This window comes from Argiope bruennichi, chromosome 6 (assembly GCF_947563725.1).
Source record: "Argiope bruennichi chromosome 6, qqArgBrue1.1, whole genome shotgun sequence".
Classification (NCBI taxonomy): Eukaryota; Metazoa; Arthropoda; class Arachnida; order Araneae; family Araneidae; genus Argiope; species Argiope bruennichi.
In genome coordinates, this window is record NC_079156.1 from 68,771,309 (window position 1) to 68,796,564 (window position 25,256).

General features: G+C 29.0%; 1 protein-coding gene across 7 annotated transcripts in view; it reads left to right on the top strand.

Annotated features, from left to right (window-relative positions):
• Positions 1 to 25,256, top strand: part of LOC129971234 (uncharacterized) — a 48,298-nt gene that overhangs the window by 19,555 nt on the left and 3,487 nt on the right. For 3 of the 7 annotated variants that reach the window (XM_056084823.1, XM_056084822.1, XM_056084821.1), the window contains exons 2-3: positions 20,427 to 21,493; positions 21,803 to 22,032. In XM_056084823.1, the coding sequence (XP_055940798.1) occupies positions 21,163 to 21,493; positions 21,803 to 22,032 (561 nt within the window). In that variant the 5' untranslated portion in view covers positions 20,427 to 21,162. Of the gene's footprint in view, positions 1 to 5,770; positions 6,310 to 6,597; positions 6,617 to 9,046; positions 9,110 to 11,620; positions 12,629 to 20,426; positions 21,494 to 21,802; positions 22,033 to 25,256 lie in introns of those variants that run through there. The other 4 variants (XM_056084824.1, XM_056084819.1, XM_056084826.1 and 1 more) reach the window with 4 other exon arrangements.

Below are 25,256 nucleotides of genomic sequence, written 5' to 3' on the forward strand. Positions count from 1 at the left end.
GGAGTGTGTGTATCGGCGGAAATTGTGTGTGTGAGAGTGGTCGTAGTCGCCGACGAGTAAAAAGTCTAGAGGATTAGCAAGCAAGCAAGTTGCTGAACTATTAGAGATTAAATGCATTACGATTGATCGACGGTATTTTGCTGTATAGAAAAATTTTGTAACAATATGTTGGAAAATTAAAATCACAGCTTTGCCCAAGCACCACAATTTTATACAGAAAAAGAGAAAAGAGGGACAGTACCTTATTTAGAGAGTATGCGAGAAAGTTACGGAGGAAAATATTCTCGCTGTTTTGAATTTTGAATCAAAGCACAACTGCAAATGATTATGATGGAAAAATGGTAAAGAAACCTCGAATATAAATGTCACAGAGTGATTGCACGAGATTCTCCTGAATGATTTAGGCAGAAATGTATTATTCATATTAATTAACGTCCAAGAAAGGAATAAACTACATAGGAAACAAAATTCATAAATAAATAAAATTCAACTCACATATACTCACGTAAATCATTTGCATTTTTATCTTTAGCTAACATTTATATTTCTCTAATATTAAAACCACACTAACTTAACATATACCTGTTCAAGTCGGTTTTTGTACTTTCTCAATGAGAAAGAGAAAGTACTATATTCGTCAAAAAATTCAATAATAGATTCAGTATAATATCTTGCTGATCATTTATGTTTAAAGTGGTGCTGTCCGAGTAAAAAAAATGAATTACAATTATATATAATTGTATAAATATAATTTATATTTTATGGAAATGTACAGATTTATATTTTATACAAATGTACAAATTATATATATTTGTGTAAAATTTTGGCGAAATCTAGCAAAAAATATATCTCTGTCTGTCTGTGTACATGTGAAACCATGTAAAATAGATGGAAATAAATTTGTGTGTAGTTTAATTACCAAAAATTGTAGACTAGTTTCAAATTGTGGGCCAAATCTATAAAGAATTGGATTTTTGTTATCTCTTTTCGTATTTTTGTGTACGCGTTTATTGAAGAATGAACGAGCGTAACGAATGAAATTAGGCATATAATCCTTCTATTAAACGTATGGTTAATTTTGGACCTCTTCAGTCAGTGGAAAAAGTTTATAAAAATAAAGAAAAAAGGCAAATGAAATATTTTTTTTTACTATAAAGATTTAAAATAAATCAGTGTTTCTCATTTTTAAGTTTAAAAAAATCAATTTCACTCATTTTTATGTAGAAAAATCGATTTATCTCATCTTTATGTAAAAAAAATGAATAAATTTCTTACATTTTTACGTAAATGCAAAAAAAAAAAAAAAAAAAAAAAAGTGAAAAGAAAACTTTAAATGAATTGCAAACTTCATCCTTATAATTATGTCACGAACTGTCGTAATGCGTGCTCTTTATTAATTTGGTTTTTGACATAGTATCAAAAAGTGAATAAATAAATAATCCATATAAAAAATAAAACATCATGGAATCAATTCAACCTCTGGACTTGAACTAATCGTGTTTGTAATCTCTGACATATGCTTTTATTAACTAGTGGGTTTTTAGAAACTAGCAACAACTTACAAGTTTTCCAAGAACTATTTGTCGTCCTTGAATGAATTGGAAGGTTATTTCTGTCTGTGTCGTTTATTTTTTCCAATCGCTATATGCTACAAACTCGTATTTTTTTTAAATCGATAATGGTTGCATTTCATTGTTCTCTTGTTCTCGAATGGATTCACGTACTTTAAAAAAGAAGAGAATAAGATTGTTAATCATAAAAATTTTTAAGAAACATATAATGAAGAATAGAGTTAGAGTTTTTATTTATTGTGAAGTTATAATTATTAATTGTTAACTCAGTAATTCTCTGTGTGGTAGATCGAAGGTGAAAAGGAACTCCCCACTTTATTATTAAACTATAACAGTAATAAAGGAAGGGAAATAATGTAATACTGAAAGATAGGGCATAAACTCTAAACATACTCTATTTAATAAAAATAAAAGAAGTAAGATACCAATCTTAATAAATCATTCACCTAATCTAAATCTTCCAATTTTTTTATATCAAATTCTGTAATCTGATTTTGTGAGTAATTTTTGCTGAAAATATATTCATCATGTAATTAATCTGTTGAGATTTATTTATTTTTTTCCGTAATTACAAAATAATATATTCTTGTTTGAAAATGTGTTTAATCAATCACCGTTTTTTTTTTTTTTTTTTTTTTAAGATTTCAACAGTCTCGCATGCAAAAGTAAATATTAAGATAGAAAAAAATTGTAAGGTTCACTTTGTGTATCGATGAAAGAATTGTAATCGTTTAACTTATGTTAACTTGTAAAAACGAATGTTGGCAACAGATGTTTGGTTGTCGATGTTAGCCACGGTTGTAACCTACACAGATGCTTTACCACAATAATAGATTTTTATTTTTCTAATTAAGATCTCTTTCTTAACATTTAAATTTCAAGAGGCTGATTATAAATCAGCCTTATAAAATTAAGAAGTATCAGATATTAATTTACAATAAATGTAAATTTAGATTTTTTTTTTAATTTGGGAGAAATTTTTAAATTCTTCTGAAATGCGTGCTGTGTATAAAGGAATAACTGGTAAAAACTAGCTTCAGTTCTTAGAATACCTTTCACAGTATTGAGGCACTCTAGTAAAAATCTTAGACCGATGTCAGCATTGTTTTTTTCTTAAAATCGATTTTGTCGGTAAATGCCTGTAAATACTTATTTATCAGTCGAAACAGAGAAAAAAATCTATTTCTAAAAGAATTGTCTTGCAATTTCAAATAGTGTCCTAATGGTCGATTTAAAAAATATGTCAAAATTAAATTTGGGAAAGAAAAAAGTTACAATTTAATAATTGTTAAAACTATGAAAAAGTGAGGTTATCGGAAAATTAATTCCTGCTTGATAATTGTTACAAAATACTGGGTTCAAATTTAATTTTTACACCACTTTTTAAAAAAATTTATCATTATGACAACATTTGATATTTTAGAAATATAATTGCAAGTATAAAAGTATATTATCTATTTTTTTATTGAAATTTTGCTTTATTATTGTTGAGTTCTCAAATTTTAGTTGAATCAGCAAACAGAAATTCTCTCTAAATAATACAAAAATTATGAAACACTTTTAGCATTACACAAAGAACTCCGATACAGATTATTCCATTATTTAATCTTATAGTTTCGATTCAGCAAAGTAATTGGGTCGTTGAAACTTAATCGTTTCCCGTTTTTAGAAAAAGCTTAAAGTTTAGATGAATTAAGGGATAGAAAAAAAAAAAAAAACTGTCCCTAGCGCAATGATCAGAACAGACACAAAGCTTCTAAAATATTACGAATAAATGTCTATCAAATTTTGAAAATATTTTGCTGGAGGAAGCATTAAAATCATGTTGCGAATAAACGATTTTCTATAAATAATTCTCACGCAATAATCTCGGTAAGTTAACTGTCGAAAAAGGCGGCTAATTTTCAGTAAAATTAAAGTCAAATGGATTATCCATTCAACTTTCTGCTACATATATAGAAAAGCTGGACAGAGGTCAATAATATACATCAAGCCGACATAACGGACAAACTCATTTCGGATTAACTGAGACAGTTCCGATTTTGAACTTCTTGATTATTTTATAAAAAAGTTCAAAATTGAGAAATATATTCCAAAATTGAATTTAATGTGTTGGATTATTCTGTTTCATATTTTTTTGGTAAATAGTTCACATTAAAAAAATTATTAGATTTAATTTTGAAAAAGTTAGCTTTTGAAGTATTCTACTTCCCATCCTATGCTATATATATGTAATTTTTTTTTTCTAATATGACTTTTTTATACCCAGTCTGAAAGAAAAATAGAAAAAGGTTTTGCAAAATATTTTATTTATAATTTATTATCTCTCTCTATTTTTTTTTTTTTTTTGAAAATTTTTTGATCAGCCTTTTTAGTGTCACCGATTGTTTTAAAATTTTTTGAATTCAAAATATATATTTTTTAATTTTGCCAAAACTCATTTTACTTTTCTGCTTTCTAAATTTCCTGAATTGTATTTTCGAATTTAGAAAATCAAAGATTGAAGCTCAGAAAATCTAATGACTTTTCTAGTGAAAATCTAGTTATTATCTCTGTCTATTTTTATTTTTTTTTTGAAATTTTTTTTTGATGAGCCTTTTTAGTGTCACCGATTGTTTTAAAATTTTTTAAATTCAAAATATATATTTTTTAATTTTGCCAAAACTCCATTTACTTTTCTGCTTTCTAAATTTCCTCAATTTTATTTTCGAATTTAGAAAATGAAAGATTGAAACTCAGAAAATCTAATGACTTTTCTGGTGAAAATCTAGTGAAATTCAAAAAGGTTGTGTAAAATATGAAGGCCTCAGGTCACATGTTGATGATAATTTTCTGCGCATTGTGAGATCCTGTAAAATACGTATTAAATAATTGGCTGACATTCGTGCATATATTTGTCACGTGATTGCGACATTACAAGAGTTGTCTCTATTGTTCACCGTTAATCAAATGGGATTACTCTAGTTATTTTCGTTATTTGCTCAGCTGTTCTTGAAACCTATCCAACAATTACTGAAACAATGAACTTGCTTTTCGTGATGAAAAAGCATATTTTTCTTTTATTTCTGCAATCACAAGTGAAAGCAAATCACACAATAAGCAAAAAAAAAAAAAAAAAAAAACTACATACAGAATTTTAGAAAATTTAAAACTCATGAAAATAAAGTATTTGAAGAAAACGATTTGCTTTACTATTGTGTGTATTGAAATTTTTTTTTTCTTTCAAAAATGGTATCACTTATATAATAATTCTTTTAGCAATCCAATTCGTTATTGTATACAGTATTAGAAATAACACATTTATTCTGCAATCTTTCTTACAAAAAATAAAATGATAAGAGAAATACTGAATATTATTTTTCAAAGTTATTTTTCAGAATCGTATGTAGGAGTTCATGTTTCATATTATATTTCAAAATATCTTCTTTCAATACTAATAACTTATTTATGGTAAAAAAAAATTGTTATTCAATAATTAATTTGGGAATTATATTATAATTTTGTTATTTAATGACCGTTAATGTTTTCTTTTTTCCCGAAAATTAAAAAAAAAAAAAAAAAAAACGCTAAAAAATGTGCATAATTTTTCGTGCAATCGTTTGAACTGCATTTACTAAATATTATTGAAAGAAGTAATAATATAGTTTTAATATTTTATTTAATTTCTAAAAGTTATTATTTTTTTTATTATTCTTTGACACTAATAATCTGTTATTTTGCAAATTATTATTTTTCTATTATATCTTGAAATTTAAACACATTTTTTTTATATTAAAAATGTTTTTCTGTGCATTTTTAATAGACTTTAATAGATTTATAAAATGTTAAAGATAAAATTAATATTTTTTAAAAATGATGCTGTATCACTGATGTGTAATTTGATATAATGCAAAAGTTTTATTATCATCTGATTAATAAAAATACTTTCTGCCTATTCTAAATTTTCTTTTTTTATAAATTACGATCTTAGCCAATAACAGTAACAAAATAAACCGAAATATTTCTTGACACCTGACAACTTTTTTTTATTATTGAATCAAGTTAAATAAATTTTATATTAAAAGTTACTGTCTTGGGGAGATGCACGTGGTTAAGTAACGAAAGCCACTGGACGGAGCAACTTCCTATCAACTGTCAGCGCACAATACTTACCTTTATCGCCAATCTGTGAAAGTAACTGCCTTGGCGAGATTGCAGTAACCCTTAACACGCGGAGAAGAAGCAGGAGCCATTTTGTTGTGCCAGCTACTAGAGCAAGCGACTCTCTTATCAACTATCCATTGTAAAAACAAGAGTTTCGAAGGATTTTGACCGTAACAATGGAATAAGTCATAATACCTTTCACACTTTTTGTTTCTTTAATAATTATTTATCTGGAATTTTTGCTCAGCTTTTGAAAATGGTAAGATTCTCGGAGAAGGAAACGTGCAAATTAGTTGAACTGTACCGACATTATGAGTGCTTGTGGAATCTCAAAGACCCCAATTACCGAAACAGGCAAGTGAATCAAGCCGCTTGCGCAGCTATTGCCCGTGAAATGGACCACGAGGAATTCACAGCGGCTGACGTGAAGCTTAAACTCAAAGCTTTAAGAGGTACTTACAATCAAGAACTTATAAAAATAAGAAGATCTGTTGAGTCTGGTGATGGGACATACAGGCCGAATATTAAGTGGTTCGGCTTAATGGAAGCTTTTATTAAAAAGCTAAAAAATCAAAACTTGATCAAAGATGATTTGGTAAGTTGAAATTATTAATCTTTCATATTTATCTATAAAATTAAAAGTTTTATTGAATATATTATTGATATTTTAATGACAAAAATAATTATAAAATATTAATGTGAAATATGTTAAAAATATTTGTAATTTTTGTCGCTTTATTATAATAGATAATAATTTGATTTGTTGGAGCGGTTTCTCATTTTGAACCTAATGGAATTTTATTGTATATGAAAAGGATGAAACTTGAGGTGACACCTTACTTCCCAGATTTCCACACCACACCAACATGAGAATGCTTTACCTATTGTAAGCTTAACTTGCAGTAAGTCCCATTTATGTAAAAAAAAAAAAAAAAAAAAAATCGTGAAATTTTCTGCTAATTTATTTTTTTCTTAGGTTTTAACTATAGCATTAGTTATATATTCAATAGTATAATTAAATCAATAATAATAGGCAATAATAATATTAAAGAAATAAAAATAGTTTCAAATAACATAAAAGTCATGAAGTTTAAGATTTCATTGAAATTTTCTGAATAATTAGTTTTAGTTAAATTTCCTTTCAGTTATAAATTAATGTTCTATTTTCTTGTATATTTTTAAACTTTGGGATAGGAATAAGATTTATAGACGAAAAAAGTTGCAGAAGTCGTATATGAGATTAATATTAAAATTTCTTGGTGAACCTAAACAAGAACTGAAGGGACTAGACTTCATTCGCACTCACCAAATTTGCATCCCTTTTTAACGTGAGGATATTTGACACCGACAAAAGCTTTCAAATGTGTCAAGCACTCATACAGGATGGATTTTTAGTAGAAGCGGATCTGAAAATCATAAACTTAAGGTCTAAAACCTGCGCTTTTTCTTTGATCCTTTTTGAATTTGTGCTTTGTGTTCATAAAAATATAAATAAAAAACATTATAAATATTTCACAACAACTTTGCAAATTTTTGTCTAAAAAAATTACTTTCTCATGTAATTGAAAAATATTTTTAAAAAGCTTCCGAAACCTTTTCCCGTTTGCAATTCCTTTTAGAGGAAAAAAAAAAAAAAAAAAGCCGCTATGGCTTGGTGGTAAGGTCTTGTCTTCGGAATCGGAGGGTTTCAAATTTAAAGGTTCGAGATGCTATTCCAGCGAATAACCGTCGTGTAACAATACGTACAATTTAATATTTTTTAGGAATTTCCATCTGTAGTTTGTTTAATGTTTACAACCCTCTGTCTAAAACTCTTAAGATATTTTAATTTTGTTTAGTTTTATTAATGTTTCGTTTTGAAACCATATGAGAACTATTTTCGAATGCAGGCTAAATGATGGTCCGATGAAAATACTTCATCAGTTTTCTCTCTAACTTTTGCACCACGCTAATCAAAGATCTCCGACAGATTTGAAGTGCACAAGCTTCTATTTTCTGCGGGTCTTTTATAGAAATGGGTCTCAAACGCACAACCATGCAAGTCTTGATGTGTTTATATAACTCTTATATATATACATAGAAAAATATTGTAATCGTCAAGAAATTGACCTTAAGATTTGGTAAATTTTTATGTTTTTAAATCGCCTTGAGTTCGAGGAAACCATTTTTGGAATGATGCTCGTCTATGGATTGATATTCTGAATACAATAGCTCAGTAATGCAGAGTTATATAGTTGAAATTTGATTTGTGATCTTTTTTTCATATCGTCTGATATTGAGAGCCTCATTTTAATTAAATGATCTTTACTTGCGTAATCTTTTATAGTCATTGCAGTACCCCAATTTCAAATTCTTTTATTTTCAATCTAATACCCCCCCCCCCCCGCCACTTATACCATTGAAACCATTTCAGGTACCACAAGTTAATAAACGCTGCGCTAGATAAATTTAAACGCAATTTAATTAGAGAGTTAGAAGTTTTTATATCGAAATAATCGATTTTATTTTTTTTTAATACATAAGACCAAAAATGTGAGCTATATATACATATTCTTGGTAACTTTGGAAACTTGGTAATTTTGATTTTGTTTCCTGTATTTGACCATAACGGAACGTAAATGAAATTTTTTTTTCAATAACTTTCTAAGTAGTTATGTTCTAAATTTATCATTCATTCTAATAGTAAGCCTAGTAATTAATAATATAATTTTCCAAATATTATTTATTCAGATAATGATATCATAAAAAAATGAATTTTTATTTATATGTAAGTTTTAGAAATCGTTAAGTTCCATTTAAAATTGTTATATCCGATTATGTATGTACACTTTTATTCTTTTATCATCTTTTAAATATATCCTGTAAAGAGTAGAATCTGTTGATTTCTTTAACGATACACTTGCCTTTTGTGATAAATGAGGGATAATAATTTGAAATGTTCTTTCAGAATGCAATTTTTTAAAAGAATTATTAGACTCTTTTTACTGATATTGCGATAAGTTTCTTAAACATTTTTTTAAATGAAAACGTAAGAGATGATAAACATTATACTTGAATTACTAGACAGTCTACCGGAAGTTTGTGTGTCACGGAAACCTTTGTTTAGAGGTTTACAATTTAGCAAAATATTGATGAGGTATTAACCTGGCGTGCTTGAAAATTACAAGAATAATATTCTGTTTACCTATTTTAACGGAACTCAATCGAAGAATACCAAATTATATTAAACTATCAAAAAACCGATTAAGCTTTGTCTATTTAAATTGTGTTGTAAACAGAATTAGTCTCTATAAAAATGTTTCCATTAACATGGTTGACTTTTAATTTTTTAGGTCGATTAAAAAAACAAACTTTTAGATCGATTTTTGTACCAGTTGTCACTGTTCAGAATTCCGGTGAGAACATTTTTTTTTTACAAATCTTATTATTCTCGGTTGTTGTGGTAGGAATGAAGCTATAAACACGCATGCGCTGTAACAAATATATTAAAATGGTCTTCACCTTAATTATTGAGCCTTCCTGCTATCACTTGAATGACAATGTATTAAGCAATATATTGTTGTGAAATTATTTTTAAAAATATCTTTCCTAAGAGAGTTGACATTAGTTTTTTTAAAAAGATTGCTATTATTCTGTAATGCAATTCAATGATTAGTATTTATTTAATTATGAATAAAATTTTGTGTATGAGATAAATTTATCTTAGGAAATATTCGAAACATTTTTTATTAGAGAACCTTGAACAATTTAGCTGTTTTGATCTTAACCTAAATAATATGAAAAATTATCATTTCTTAATTGTTAAAACATGCATCATTTTTTTCTTATATTCTAAATGTTTCACATAATATTATTTAAACAATGTTAATAATAATTTGTAAATATGACATTAAGTTTTCATTTTTAAAAAAAACTTTAAGTTTTGCTTTACGAATAAACAGAATATTAATTAAATTTCATAATAAGCTTAGGACAATGTTTTGCCATTCGCTTTTAATAAAAAAAATTATAATAAATGTTTGAATGTAAAATTGTTCGCCATTTGCGAATTGCAGTATAAAAGTTTATTCATTGCTGAAGACGAGCGTTAACAACATGCCCTCTCACTCATATGTATGATTTCAATTATCATTCAGTTGTGTAGAGAATAATCTTCCTGTTGATTGCTATCATTAATTATATTTAACACTTGAAAGGCCAGAAAAGACTTAAGTTTAAAAAACGAAATATTTTATTAATTAATCTTTAATTCTTGTTAAAAATTCTCGTTAAATATTCTATTTCTAATAACAATTAATATAAAACTATCCTGCTTTTGTCAATTACAAATGAAATATGATCACAGGTACTATTTCTTTCTCTGACTTTCAGAAGTTGCTTAAATTTGATTTATTCATTAACATTCAAATCGGAAAATAAAGCAAATTTCGAGAATCGATTATGATTTCAAGTTATTCCTGTAGATTTCCAAATAGTATTGTTAAGAACTGTTGTTTATGTAGTGCTATGTTTGTTTTATTGTAATAAAACGTAACACTATCAAGAGACATGCTTAAAACTAAATAAAAAAAATGATGTAATAAATATTCTTGAAGAATGCTTAAGTAGCTAAGCTAATATCAGAGAAGCGAATTGTCTTTAAGTTATTTTGTATCATAAAGACAATGAATTATGCAGAAAGAATGTCAGACTTGGCATTAGAACCGATTTTTCCGGTGCGAATTCTTATAATAGATTTTTTTTTCAGAAAATGATCTTTTTTAACTCAAAAAAAAAAAGATTATTCCGAAAAAGAAAGAAAAAGAAATCACAGTTTCATTCTGAAGCATTTAGAAAATGGCATCAGCAAATTTCGTGAATTTTCATTAAAAAAACATCATGCGTTAGAAGGTTTTATGCTGTTTAGAGGGGAAAATATTTATAAAGATATAAAATAAAAAGCGAAAATCAGTAATACTTGCGAATCCTCTTTATTGGTGATACGTAATGTACTGAAGGACGTATTTTTTATCATTGCAAATAAACATTGTTGAAAGCCCTTGTCGAAAGAAAAGAATTCTTGATTTAAAATTCACTCATGTGTTTCACTTACCCGTACGTTGTATATGCATCGAATTGTCTTATTTTTAAGCGTATAAAACTAAGCCATTCATAAATATCATAATTTGATATAAATATTAAGTGAAACCCATAAACATCCTAATTAATTCTATGAACTCTTATCGTAATCAAAACAATGAAACACATCCAAAATACGTGTCAACTAATTAAATATTTTAAAAATGAAGTTAGCCGTTTTCAATTATTCGATACCCAATCTGCTTGGATAATCCAAATCCGAATTATTCTTCTTAATTTAGCCTTACTCTTCAAAATGATTTTTTAAAAATTGTATTAACTCTTAATTTAATTTAGTTTCAATTACTTCAATTTTTATACTACTTGGTACCAAGATATCGGGTTAAAATCTCTGTTTGTTTTGGGATCAGAAGATCACAAATTTGATCCTCATTTCACTGAAGTTTGATCGCGTATGTGGGCGTTGTGCATGTTAAATCTGTTATCGTGGATGATATATCCTCATGTTGGTGTAGTATGGAATTTCGGAATGAAAGGTGCTGGATCAGCTGCATAGTTTTCATCTGATCTGAATTCAGAATTGCTAGATTTACCCTAAAATAATCCTTTTATGGTTTCAGAAATTTATTTTGGATCCATTTGTTTGGAATTTTTATTTCTTTTTGTTTTGAGAAGTTAATCTAATTTTTAATAAAATATAACTATGTTAATGCAATTTTTTAATGATCATGAAATCAATTTGAGAACTATTGTCCTATGTGCCCTTGAAGGTTGAATTGAAATAATTTTTATTAATTCAGATCGTTTGCTTTTTTTCCCCTTTACAGTCAGCAGAAAATGGCGACCATATACCTGAAGGCATTTTCCCCGACGACAGTCAATGGGAACAACAGTCTGGAAACAGTTCAGAGATTGCATCTGTGAATGTTTCATCTATGCCATCTATGTCAAACGAGTCAGAAATAGAACAGAGTATCAGGTCTATTTCAGCAGCCGAAATTATTACAGTAACACCGGAATTTCAAAACGTCCAATCTGCTGCAAACTCCGAAGTCCATATTGCAAACACAGAAAGTCAGAGTGTTCAATCTGTGCCCCAAGTTGTTACAGTATCACCAGAAATTCTGACTGTCAAAGCTGTTTCAAACCCCGAAGTTATTTCAGCAACATCGGAAACTACAACTACCAAATCTATTTCAGCACCCGAAGTTAATACAGTAACGTCGGGAATTCAACAAAGCCTCAGATCTGTTTCAAACCCCGAAGTTACTGTAGTATCATCCGGAATTCAGAATGTCAAAACTGTTTCACAGCCTAAATATTTTACTTTGATACCTGAAATTCAGACTTCTAAACCTACTTCAAATCCTAAATATTTTATGCTTACGCCGGAAATTCAGACAACCAAACCTGTTTCAGGTCCTCAACTTATTACATTGGCCCCGGAAATTCCGCAAAGAGGCAAACAAACTTCAGCTAATGAAACGATTGGGTCTCGCAAACGACGCCACGAAGAAGTCAGTTCAACCAATTCAAATAGCGACATTCGTCAAATGAGTAACACCAGATCAGTGACTGACGATTTTAGTGACCGAAACGAAGATGAAATGGACGCTTTTGGACATTTTGTTGCCCTGAACTTAAGAAAAATGTCGATGCAATCGGCATTGTCTGCCCAGACAGAAATTTTATCCATATTGACTCGTTACAGACTAAATGATTCATCGAAACAAATGGTTCCTTATATTTTAACCAATGGTACTTCAACTGTTCAAAACCCAGTAGCAATACAAAAAGTTTTTCTCAAGAGCTGAAATAAATCTCTCCAAATAAGTGTTGGTAATTTTTATTAAACAAAATGTTTTACATTCGTTATGAAATGTTTTACTTTTTTATGTGTGTTTTAACTGTATTAAATGCACAGAATTTTATGTTTGTTTAGTCTAATTATTTTTAACGTATTTGTGCGAATATTTCAATTTTCTGTTTCCAGTTAATGCTAATAATTAATTTATAAATTAATTATTGTTAATAATCGCAAAATTAATTTATTTCCATATGATATGAAAAGCATTTTGTCTGAATAATTTATTAATAAATCGAGAAACAAATATTTGTGATTTATTAATAAATTAAACTAAATTTACACTAAAAGCTTTATCATAATTAAACCTAAACTTCATTAATATTTAACTCTAAAAACTTCGATAAAAATGCCTGTAAAATAAAATTGCAGTTTAATTATTAAGTTCATGTTAAAATATAATTCTGTTTTGAACAATATATATTTTTCAGTTACTTTTTGTAAATAGTTGAAATGATTGGAAAGAGTGATGATCAGTGTTTCTTCTAATTTTACAGTCCTTAACAATTTTTATTGTTAGTCCAAAAATAGTAATAAAAAAAAAGCCCTGCTGCCGTTTTTATATATATTTTAAATAATTAGAATATCGATCATTAGTATTGCTGAAGTACATGTATACAGGTCTTTAAAAGGCGTTTTCTGGTGTTGTGCAAAAGTTTTGAGACGGGGATGCCAGCTTAGGTGTCATCCTCATCATCTGACCGTGGTTCAAAATTACTGTATCCGTCCCAAAGTAGAAGTAGTGTTGCTTTGAAACGGGACGCTCATATAACTAAATTAAACTTAAAGGCATTTTGGTGGGAAGGTAATGACGTAGATTTATTTTGCAGATGATAAGATGGAAAATTTTAATCGAGCCAAAATATTAGTCTCCAGGATTAGCAAGATCTGACTGTATGCGAGTCACCGAAACGAGTCTCCAGAATTAGCAAGACTGACCGTATGTTTTTTTCAGTAGCATCATCTAATGTCCCTTTTCCGTGCTGGAATTTATAAGTTCTCCTGGGAACTTTCATGAATGTCGTTAAATGAACCAGTGTTGTATGATGTTTTATTTTGAAAAAGCGAGCGTTTAGTTCTTGATAGCCATGGGAGGAGGTCCATCAGGTGACCTGAGTGCACCACACCTGCTACCAGCCCCCTCTCTCAAATGATCGACTCTGCTTATGACACGTGAAATGAACATTTAATATTTGTCTTTTTTGTTAAAGGTACATCTTTTTAAAATATTTACTGAAATTGTAGACTGTATTGGTATTCGGGTTATAGGCTAACCCGAAGACTTTCGGGAGCATCGTTAAATAAACCAATGTTTTATAATTTTCATTTTTAAACATTAAAAAAAAACAACAGCGTTTTATTCTTTTTGACCATGGCAGAAGGTCCCTTAGTTGGCTCAGGTGTACTGCACTCGCCACAATCCTTCCACTGAGATGGAAGGTGCTCTACTTATTGTAGCACCTTAACTGGAACATTTAATATTTATTATTTTGTTAAATGTACATTTTTAATTTGTTGAACTAATGTAAGAAATTTATTATGCAAATAAAGATGTGTAAAAAAAAGATAAAAAAAATTAAGTCTTTTTTTTTTTTTTTTGTGGAATTGACGATTTACACAGTTGGGGAAAGATAAATCTTTCGGTTAGTGGAAGTTTCCCAGCATGGTTTACGCTTACTAACATGTATCTGATGTGAATGAACTGCCTCCGGTGTCAGCCAAGTGACATTTATGGCTTGACTATTGGGACGGCCTTGGAGGAGTATGTTTTTTCATAGTATTTAAATGATTGATGAAAAGGTGGCATTGATACCTGAAACATGGAGAAAGTTCTATCAAGTAGCATTTTGGCGTTTTAAAGATTTATAACGCAACTAAATTATCAATTTCTACTTAGAATTCGTTAATTTGTTCGGAAAATGTAGCTTAAATAATATAATTAGTATTGCAAGTGATTATGAACGAGATATAGCTGAATTTCGGTTTTTTTTTAATTTCTTAAATTTGGAATTCTTGAATTTAAATATAGTCTCATTTCACAAATCCAGAAAAATTCTATTCGCATTCTTTTTTGCATTTTTTTTGGACGAATTCATCTCCTCTAGGAATATAGAACATCTTTGATCATTAATATTTTAGATTAGTAAAATTTTAGTTATTTTTATTAAGCAAAATTCTAAGTAAAGGTTTTAGATTGAGAAATTTCTTTCAAAATCCAGTTGGTAAAGTTTTTAGAGATAATTTTTTCAATAATTGGATAATTTATGAAAAACTCAATTTTACTTCCTATTAACCATTTAACTCATCTTCATTTTCTATTAATATTTCGAGTTTTTTTAACAAATTTTGAGCTCTAAATTTTAATATTTAAAATATTAATGAGAAAAGCCATTGTTTGCATCAAAATGTTTAGGTGAACGTGTCGAACTTTAAATTGTTAGCAAAGAAAGCTATAAAATGAGCGATTCGATAAACTCGTCCCTTCCCCCAAAAGGTAAGCTAAATATAGCAATTATTTATATAAAAAAAAACACATTGAAAATGAAGCATTAAGCAACTTTGGGATGTGTGGTAGAACATAAATCTCTCATTTTAATATCTTTTTTAAAAAATCTTTTAATAATTTTATTACTTATACTTTTTACTTCACATAGTTTGTTTGATAAAGAATGCATTTGCAAGACTTAACATCTTAATTTAAAAACAGAATTTTTTTTATATTTAAGTAAAAGATAATGAAGATGAGAAGTTAATTTTTAATTTTTTAAAGAAAATAAGTAAACAGAACTTAAAAATATGAATTAAACTATCTTAAAAAATATTATGCTATTTTCATTTATTTAGATTTGTGAAAGCCATGTTTTCTTATTATTCCGATTAAATATTTGATATTTCAAAAAATATCTCAAGGTGTTATTCTTAAGGAATATAAATAATAAATGTTCAACTTTATTTTTTCATTTCTTTTAAATTTGAGAAGTATTTTTTTATGATCAAAAGAGAAATAATTGTAAAAACAAGATATTGAAATTGGTTGAATAGCTAAAAATTCAGGTAAATTTCTAATTATTTTTAGTTAGTGTATTTTTAGTTTTTAAAAAATTCCTCTAAACTTCGGCACATATAAGGAAATAAAAATCGCCACCATTTGTGATATTAATGTGCCAATATGTGAATTAAAATTACTGAATTTGTTTGCAGATTGACATATATTTTTGGGGAAAAAGATTTTTCTGAAAAAATTGTGTGATTAAGAGAGAGAAAAAAACCCAACTTTATTCTGCTATCGTTCATCGTATATTCATAAAAAAGGTATCGTTTGAAGGAGTTTAACATATTCTTAAGAAATTTTTGAAAGTGTCGTCTATATATTGAAATAATAGCAAACTTCAAAATTTCCAATGGCAGCACCCACTTTTGGCATCAAAATTTAAAACTACATTAAAAGTTATTCCCGGAAACCAAGTTTCTTTAATTTAGGTCAATTCGTTTCGAAATTATGAGTTAAAAAATTTAGAGTTTCTAATGTTAAAATTAAATTTTGAACTTTTATTAATATCTTAAAAACTTATAAAATTATTACCTAAACTCTTTTTATTATGAAAATATAGGATATTTTACACATTTTGCATAAATATTCTACATGAAAAGTAATTTTTAATATGTGAAAAAATACAAAAAATGTTTGCAAAAAGTTAAAAAAATTACAAAATTAGATTTATAATTGCAATATACTTAAATTTTTGTATAAATTACTTCCTAAAGATATCCATAGGAATAATTGTTCTTATAATTAACTATATATAATTATTATTCTTATATAATATAATAATTTTTATTACTATACATCTTTTCAAATTTCTGTTCATATAAGAAACAGCAAGAAATGTGATGAATTATAGCTTTAAAAAAAGTGCTACAATAATGGAAATTAAAGGTATGAATGGACATTTAGAGTGATGTTCTGCAATTTGTTTTTCACCCCTGTAACACGCATATATCCTGTATACATGACTTCATACAATGAAATATTATTGAAATCGTATATTGTGTTCATAAACTATCCTAATGGAGTCAAATCCCATGACATCATGGTGCCATTAAAAAAGTAAGTGTCTGCATTATCTGTTTCAAATTATATGTTGCCTTTTGCAGTAATGTAATTTCACTTTCTGATTCCCCATATAAACTGTTTCAATAATTCGCAGTTATTATATAGCCCATAGCTTTCAAAAATAGAAAAAAAAAAATAATAATAATAATCTAGCGATTAAATATTTCACGAAACAGTGTAAACGATTTGGATTTCATGGCAAGATACAATTTCATTATATTTTAATGTATATTATTAAAAAACAATTTAATTAACAAATTAAATTGGCATAAAAATAAGTTTTATTCAATAATATTTTCAGCAATTATCGCGAAAAAGAAGCAATAAACTACTAAACTTAATTAAACTATTAACTGATATCCTACCCAAAAAAAATCCCTCTCTCTAGAATGCCCATTCCCAATCTCCTAAATATAACTATGCCAAATTTTGTACTCTAATCTAAGGTGTGTTCTGTAGAGAAACAACACGCACACACATTTTCCTTTATTAATAGAAAAGATTTTTTGTTTTGTTTTTGCACAAATATGTTCTTATGGGGTTTTTTTTTGGGGGGGGGGACGGATATATTTCATAGAGGAAGTTTACTTATTGCAATGTTTCTTTGGACACGACTTGGAAAAAATTTCTGCAAATCTTCATCAATCATTATGTATTATTGGGGTCATTAAAAATGCTGGTATTTTTTAGGAATAAAGAGTATCATAAGAAGGGGGTTTTATCAATTTTTATATAAAATTCGAGATCTGCTTTCGACTTTTGATAACGATTTAAATGTTAAATGGATATTATTAGCAAATAAATAAATAAATTCATACACTAAAAAAAAGTTGTGGATACCTACTCTATTTAGCTTATGATTTCAACCTCGTGCTGTCTTTGAAAAAAAAATCAAACTGTCCTTTTTAATTTTAATCATTATCATCTTTCCGACGCGTTTCCAAAAGAAAAAAAAGCTGGAGTGGGAGGGGGAGTTGGAAAAAATTGACTAAAAGCAGTGTAATTCTTGAATTCGAGCCTATTTTATCTGTGGAATGTTTTGATATTGTTGTTCAGTTTTTTTTAAATGTATCTTTATTAGTCTGTTATTATTATGAACAAATATGTTATTCATAGATTTTTAATGCAAATAAATTTGATCTCATATTGTAGCCTTTTTTTTTCTTTTTGTATGAATTTATAAACTATTTCCTCCTAATTTAAACCGGACTTCTTTTAATTGTTACTCTAATATACACGTTTCATTTTTTAAGAATATTTTATTTTCGCTTCACTGAAAACAATCATTAATATATAGATATTCATGCTACAAGCATCTACATATATCCAATGCAGTTATGCATTTTCTTCCGGAATATCGTCATGACATTTATTTCTCACGCTTGTATGAAATATATCCGTTACAATCCACGATGTATTGAACTTAGATGCCAATTAGACATAACATCGACTTGTTCGTGTAACGTGAGCACGTTATTTGTGCTCTTCGTTTGCTGATTCAAGTGAGTAACTGCTTAGGTATTTACAGAAGTTTAATAGTATCTACATTTTTATATTTAATTGAAGATGAATATTCATTTTTATAATTCAGTAAATTTATCATGTATTGCTGCAGGCACACTAGTTGTATTGTGGCGTATTTAAGCATTTTGTGCCCCGAGACAGTGAAGATTAGAGGCCACTTTTGTAATAATTTATTATCTGAGTTCCACTTGTCAATAAACTTTTAGCTTACATAATATGTCAATTACTTATTTAAATATGATTTGGTTTTTTTCGTTTATTTCTTATATATGGCTTGTTTATTTATTAAATAAATATCTTTGAAAAAAGGACTTAAAATATAAAATTCTTTAATGAACTATTTGATTATTATGATTGATTATAAGTAAATAATAAATTTCGAATAATTATAACTTTAAAAATTATTATTTCATAGGATTTATCAAGTAGAATATAATATAATCATGATTCCCAGTCTGTTATTTATTAGTAAATAATTAATGATACTTTAATATTTTTAAATAATAATATTAATAATTTAGCGAAAGACGCTGTTTTTTATGGATTTTTTTTTTAATTTGGCAATTAGGTTAATAACATTTTTCAGTACCCTAACTGCACGTCCCTCCCCCTTAGGCTGCTGCTAGTCCACCAATCCTAATTATCTCAAGTGGCCTTATATTTCAAATATGATTTATATTTTAAATGTTTTAAAAGGGTTTACAAGAGAACTATATTGCTCACTGTTTATATATATAATTCATAAAATGAAATTTTGGGTAATTTATTGGTGTTCATTAGTTATTTTGCTATAAAATATCTGTTAGTTATGTTATTTATTCATTTATTTATTAAAGTGACATTTTTCAGAAAAATTTAAACTTAAACGTATCAAGAAGCATATGTTAGAACCGGCTTCAAGTTCTAAACAACAAACGTTTTTTTATTAAGTATTTGTCGATTTGAAAATAAGTACTGTGATAGTTTATTTATTGTATTCGAAGGAATATTGTACAGCAGTGAATATAAATGTAAGAAAATGAGATAAAGATTCTTTTAAATGAATAAAAAAGGTCTATGATTTTACCGCTCATTTATGAGTGTTTAACTTGACTTGTTTCTTGTATGGAAAGATGAAATTTTGAAATTGGTTTTATTCTCTCATCCTAGCAATATATTTTGACAATATACGAATCCAGCCACAAATTATTTTGAAGTCTCTCTTTGTATTCCCAAGGTCATAAATTTTCCCTTCGCCATTGCACGGCAGTGTATGCAGAATAAATTTTGAGCCCCCGCCCCTCCCTCCTCCAAAAAAACTCAAAGCTCGAGAAGTATGTGTAGTGTTTGTACAAAATCCTAGTAACTCTCCCCCCCCCAAAAAAAAACTACTCAGAAACAAAACCCCACACTATCAAAAACAAACCGCAAATAAACAAACAAATAAAAATCGGCCCCTATTTCTTCCGTATTTTCTACAGTTTAAAAATTCTGTACGCTTGGATATTGTTGATAACAATAAATTATTTTAAATTATCGCAACTTAATTATCAGTTAACTATTCAATGTAATTAAATTTCAGTTTCATGCGCATGGCGTCACCTGGTATTGAACTTGAGAAAAATTCATTTAAAGATTTCTTAATATTTTCAAGAAATAACTGTAAATTAAAGACTAATAAACAAATGTTAGTAAAAAAACCCTTTTTAATCATCTTAAAAAATATATTTTTAAAATTGTTTTCTTTAATTAGATTTATATTATACGCAATTCTTTTTATGAATTGCAATAGAATGAAAGTTCATTACATGTAAGTTAACCTTATCATAAAAAGAATTTTAAGCTGTTATTATCCTGTGTATAACGATTCTTTCGCTTTGTGAATTGGTGGTGTTATGCAATGAGATATCAACTGTTATTTGATAAATATCAAGATAAGTAATGCAAACTACTTAAATGAAAATTTTACGAAAATGAAACAATTGAATTGCATTTTACACAATTATTAATATTATTAGAATCTTCTCAATAATTTTTAATGAAACTGTTATAACTCAAAATGCATATTTTTGAGTTGGCACCGAATTGTAATAACTACTTCCAAATGATGTTTGGCTTTATTATTATTATTATTATTTTTTTTCTTTTTCAGAAAGGATCTAAGCAAACGAGTGTGATGTTAAGTTACGAAGGAACAGGAACAATAAAGTAAATGGATATAACATGGCAAAAAAACAATAGCCTGAATTATCAAGGAAAAATAATCACATTAAGCTGTAGAAATGAACTACCGTTTTTGATTAGTCATCTGAATCGAGGACTCTGAAAGATGCTTTTGCCTATCATCTGCTTCTGACTGTACATTTTTCTTATCAGTTATTTTGCTTATACGCTAGCAAAATGCCAGATATTAGCACAATCACGCTGTTAAGATTACGTTTATTCTGAAAATTTTTGAGTCCCGTTAATGCTTTGAGTTTATTGAATTGCTTTCATCTTTCCCATAAAATTCATAACTTTATTTATTAAATTACTTTATATGTGCTTCATTACTTTATAATTTAAGATTTATTACTTTATTACTTGGCATTTTAATTTCTGTACAAAGAGTTTCATCCTGATCATGATCGATTTCAAGAACAAAACTTCATGCACCAATTTGATCCAGAACTTCTCAACAAATGGTGTATTTGAAATAAACCAGACGATTTCAAATAATCCGGCAAAACTGACAAAATAATGAACAGTGCAAAGAAGGAGAAATGATTTTCCTGTAGATGTGTCTGAAAAAGCAGTTATACACCCGAAGTGGGCTGTGACGATGAAAAAGATTCTCAACAATATCTTTGCTGTGATCGATAGATAACACGCACACAAAATAAAGCAATATGGTTGCCTTACTTTTGTTCATGGTTGCCACAGTGGTGGCTCTAGTACTGTTTGACTGGTATGAAGAAGAGCATTCGAACCAGCAGCAGAATTCTCGTCCTTTCACAGATGAACCTCGTGCCGAGCGATACTACACCAGTTGCAGTATTTTCACTGTGCTAGGTTTCACCAGGGAAGAAATTAAAACTTTCACTGCCTTCAGGGACCATTTTCGAAGCTATGCTGAAGTGACCAGTGCCATGCGGAGGGCTGGTCTGGAAAGAATGCGTCTCATCGTGGGCATAGACTTTAGTGCCAGCAATGAGTGGCAAGGACGAAGGACTTTCAAAGGTAACTAGTTTGGTGGACTTGCACTTCATCCACACCTTCATCTTTCATGTCAGTATAACTTAAAGATATACAAAAGCAAATCAAAAATTATCTACACTTTGTTTTTGAACCGTAGGTAAACAAAGATAGATTTGAATTTAAAAAAAATCATTTCAGTTTTCTTTTAAATTATTCTAAAATGCTATATTTGCCTTCAACAGTTTACTATTTTTTTGTCTTTTTTCTTAAGAAGTTTAAAGAACGGAAAAATTAAGTCTTATTTGAAATCCATCAAGAACTTCACGTAATAATGACTTATTCTTCTTTTAGGTGAGCTGCTTCATGCCCTGAAAGGCTCGGCTGTGTTTAACCCGTATCAAAAAGTTCTGCACACTTTGGCCCCGGCTTTCACCCCATTCCTGCACAATCAGCCCATCCACGCCTATGGGTTTGGCGACGTTCGCACAAAAGATTACGACGTCTTTCCCTTAAAACCATCCGGACCTGCATGTGTGGATTTAGAAGATGTCCTGGACGCTTACAACCATAGTGCGCGAAGAGTAAGATCTTTTTGAAAATTGCTTTGCATATAAATAAAAATTCGATTATTTTAAATCTTAAAACCTTCCTACCTGTAGATCTAGAAAATGTTCTGGGCTTTACATCCATAGTTCGTGGAAATTAGTTTAGTTTTAATTATGTTAAATTCTATTTTAAAGCAACACTAGGGATATTTTCGATATGACCTCGTAATTTTGAATAGGGCCAGATGACGAGGACGTCACCTGATCTGGAGCACTCTCTCCAAACTTTCATAGTACCATAGTGAGAGGACGTTTGGACCCGACCGATTTAACATGCACCATACCCGTTTACACGGCAGTTCTCCGGTGGAATTGGGTCTCGAACCCAAAACCTGCCGAACTGAAGCCGAGTCCTTACCACCAGACCTTTCCACTGCGACTTCTATAGTCCTTGAAGAATAAGTTATTTTAGTAAATTCCATTGCGCATAAATAAGATTCCGTTTACATAAGTAAGGAATCTGAAACATTCTTGGAAAAGAAATGATAAAAAATTGTCGAGTTAAGAACATTCTTTTAAAATATCCCTATAATTCCCTTACCAAAATCGACACGTGTAAAGAAATCCCTATCAGAATCTCACAGTATATAAACACTGGAAAAAATGAATTCTCTCCTTTTTTAAGCTTTTCCTCATTTCATTCTTGTGTCGCTCTGTGTTGATGTGCTCGTCGCATCGGCTAGTACAAAATCCTGCCTCCCAGGACGGAATAAAACGAAGTTAAAAATTCAAAGTATCTTCTCTGTTTTCGGCCACGATTCTGCTTTAAAAAATTATGTTTATCTATTTATATATATGTGTGTATTTGTGTGTGTAATGATATTTTAAAATCTAATTTAAACTTAACTAATTTAATAATTTTTTAGCTTAATTTAGCTCATATTAACTTCATTCTAAAATGTTCTCTTATTTCCTGATCCAATTCTCATTTTTAAATTTAATTCAACACACGCTCTATAAACTGCTGGTCTCAGCATTTCAGCATTTTCTCACTCTCCGAGTGAAGGGATAAAAATACTTAATGTTTTTAAAGATACCTAAATTTCTCTTTCCTAAGACTACACGTGGTAAAGAAATCCCTATCAAAATCTCATAGTAAAATCACTGAAGGGAAAAATTTTGGTCTCTTTTGCATTTGTGTCGCGATATAAACGGACATCATTTCATCATCACTTCTTGTACTTAAAATGCCTCCCGTGGTGAAATAAATCAAAGTTTTAAAATTTCAAAAGTTTCTTCTATTCTGCCACGCAACTCTAAAAGATGTTTGCATATATATAATCTACGCTGTGTATAGGATTAAAAATGTATGAAGGTCCAGTTAAAAGAACAATGGGAAAATATCTTTCGCTTGCGGTTAGTTTCGAATTGAAATAGTTAGGAGTTGTATTAAAATCACGAAATTTTGTGCTAGAAGCAAGGAAACGCCGTTCAAAGAGGATATCTGCACTTCAATGCTCACTTTCCAAAAAATAATGAAGTTCTCTTAACCAAATTAAACAATGCTCATATAATCAACTACTTCGAAATCTGTCTTATGCACTTCTGTACTGTAAACTTTTCAGGTCGAATACTGTAAATTGGGTTCTACCGGGCCTCCGAGAAAGCAATAAAATCGTGTTATAAGACGTATTTTCATCGCGGCTGCATCGGTTCCACTATGTTACATTCTTTTCTCCTTATCGAAAGGAAAGGAAAGGCCCTTCTAGCGGATATCCGATAATGCTATTCCTTGCATTGCGCTGCTAGAATATCATGATATTCCATTCCATAATTTTTTGGATCTCAATTTTCACTTCTCAAATTTCATTTCTCAAAAAGTAAATTATCCTTTTCTTTTCATTTTCGATATGCTTACAGCGAAACGGTGAAGAAAACGATTTTTTTGTGCTGATTTATTGCTGTTTTAACTAATTATATTCATACAGTTGTGATTAATTGCAATTTATTTATTTTTGATTAATTAATTTAATGGGTCTTCGGTACTCGTACTAGATTGAATTTATCATAAAAATTATATATATATATATTTTTCTTTGCTTGAATTTTACTGCTCTTTACAGATGTAGGAAAATTAAATATAAATGGAAAAAAAAAACAGAACTTTGAAAAACCTTTATATTTTCCTTATTAGAAAAATGATATGATGCAACAAAAATATATGCATGTAATTACAGAGAAAATTAAATTGCGTTCTCGAAAAATATTTTTTTAAATAAAAGTGTTTGAAATTTTAATATTTACCCATAGGATTAAGACATTGGCTGCTGCCCATATATTTACTCCCATCAAGGAGGGGGGGGGGGCATTTCAGAAATGTGGATGAGAAATTTCCGGTATGGTGGTTCGCTCTCGCCATTCTGGTGGGTACAGAAATAGTGGTCACCAGCTACCTCCTTTCATGACGGAACCTGCTTCTCACGAGAATGGTTGTATCGTAGCTGGTGATGGCCCTTAGGACTCAAACTTAGTTCCCGTCACTGCTGTCGCGATGATCCGGTCAGATAAATTTAATCCAAATGCCTTTAATTAAGAAGGATGGTGTAGCCTGTGTAGTTACTTCATTATTTTCTCGGTTGTCCAATAATTGCTTAAATATATACTTTCAATGTAGAACGATAATGTTAAACAGAAAAAAGAAAAACTTTGGAACTTCTTTCATAGGTATAATTATTTATATTTTTATTATTCTTATTATTTTCTGGCGACACCAGCTCGAAAAGGCATAAAAGTGCAAGCAAACTGGCAAAAGATGCACAAAAATTTCCAACATGCATGAAAAGAAAAAACATATACCATAGAATGAAGTTAAGTATAGAATTTATAATAACACACGAGGCATTAGAAAAATAAGCACTGGGGACAAGGGAAATAAATATCCAGAGTATCAATTTTAACAATAATAACAATGGTAACTGTGGGTAGCTTTTGAAAGTTAAATATAATAAAGGGGCAGAAAAAATAATGCCAAACAAGCCACTTTTTTTATGTTCAGTCGACCATCTCGTCACTACTGAAAAGCAGTATCGACTGATTTCTTGTGACCGACTGCTATCTTTATCACAACCTATACATAATACTACCCGATTCACCGAACTGACATCCTCTTCGAGGCGGTCAATGGCACTCTATAGCCCCCCAGCTACAGAGTGGTCAACTCTGACTTTCCTCCTCTTCTTCCCGTACATCTGTTATTCTGT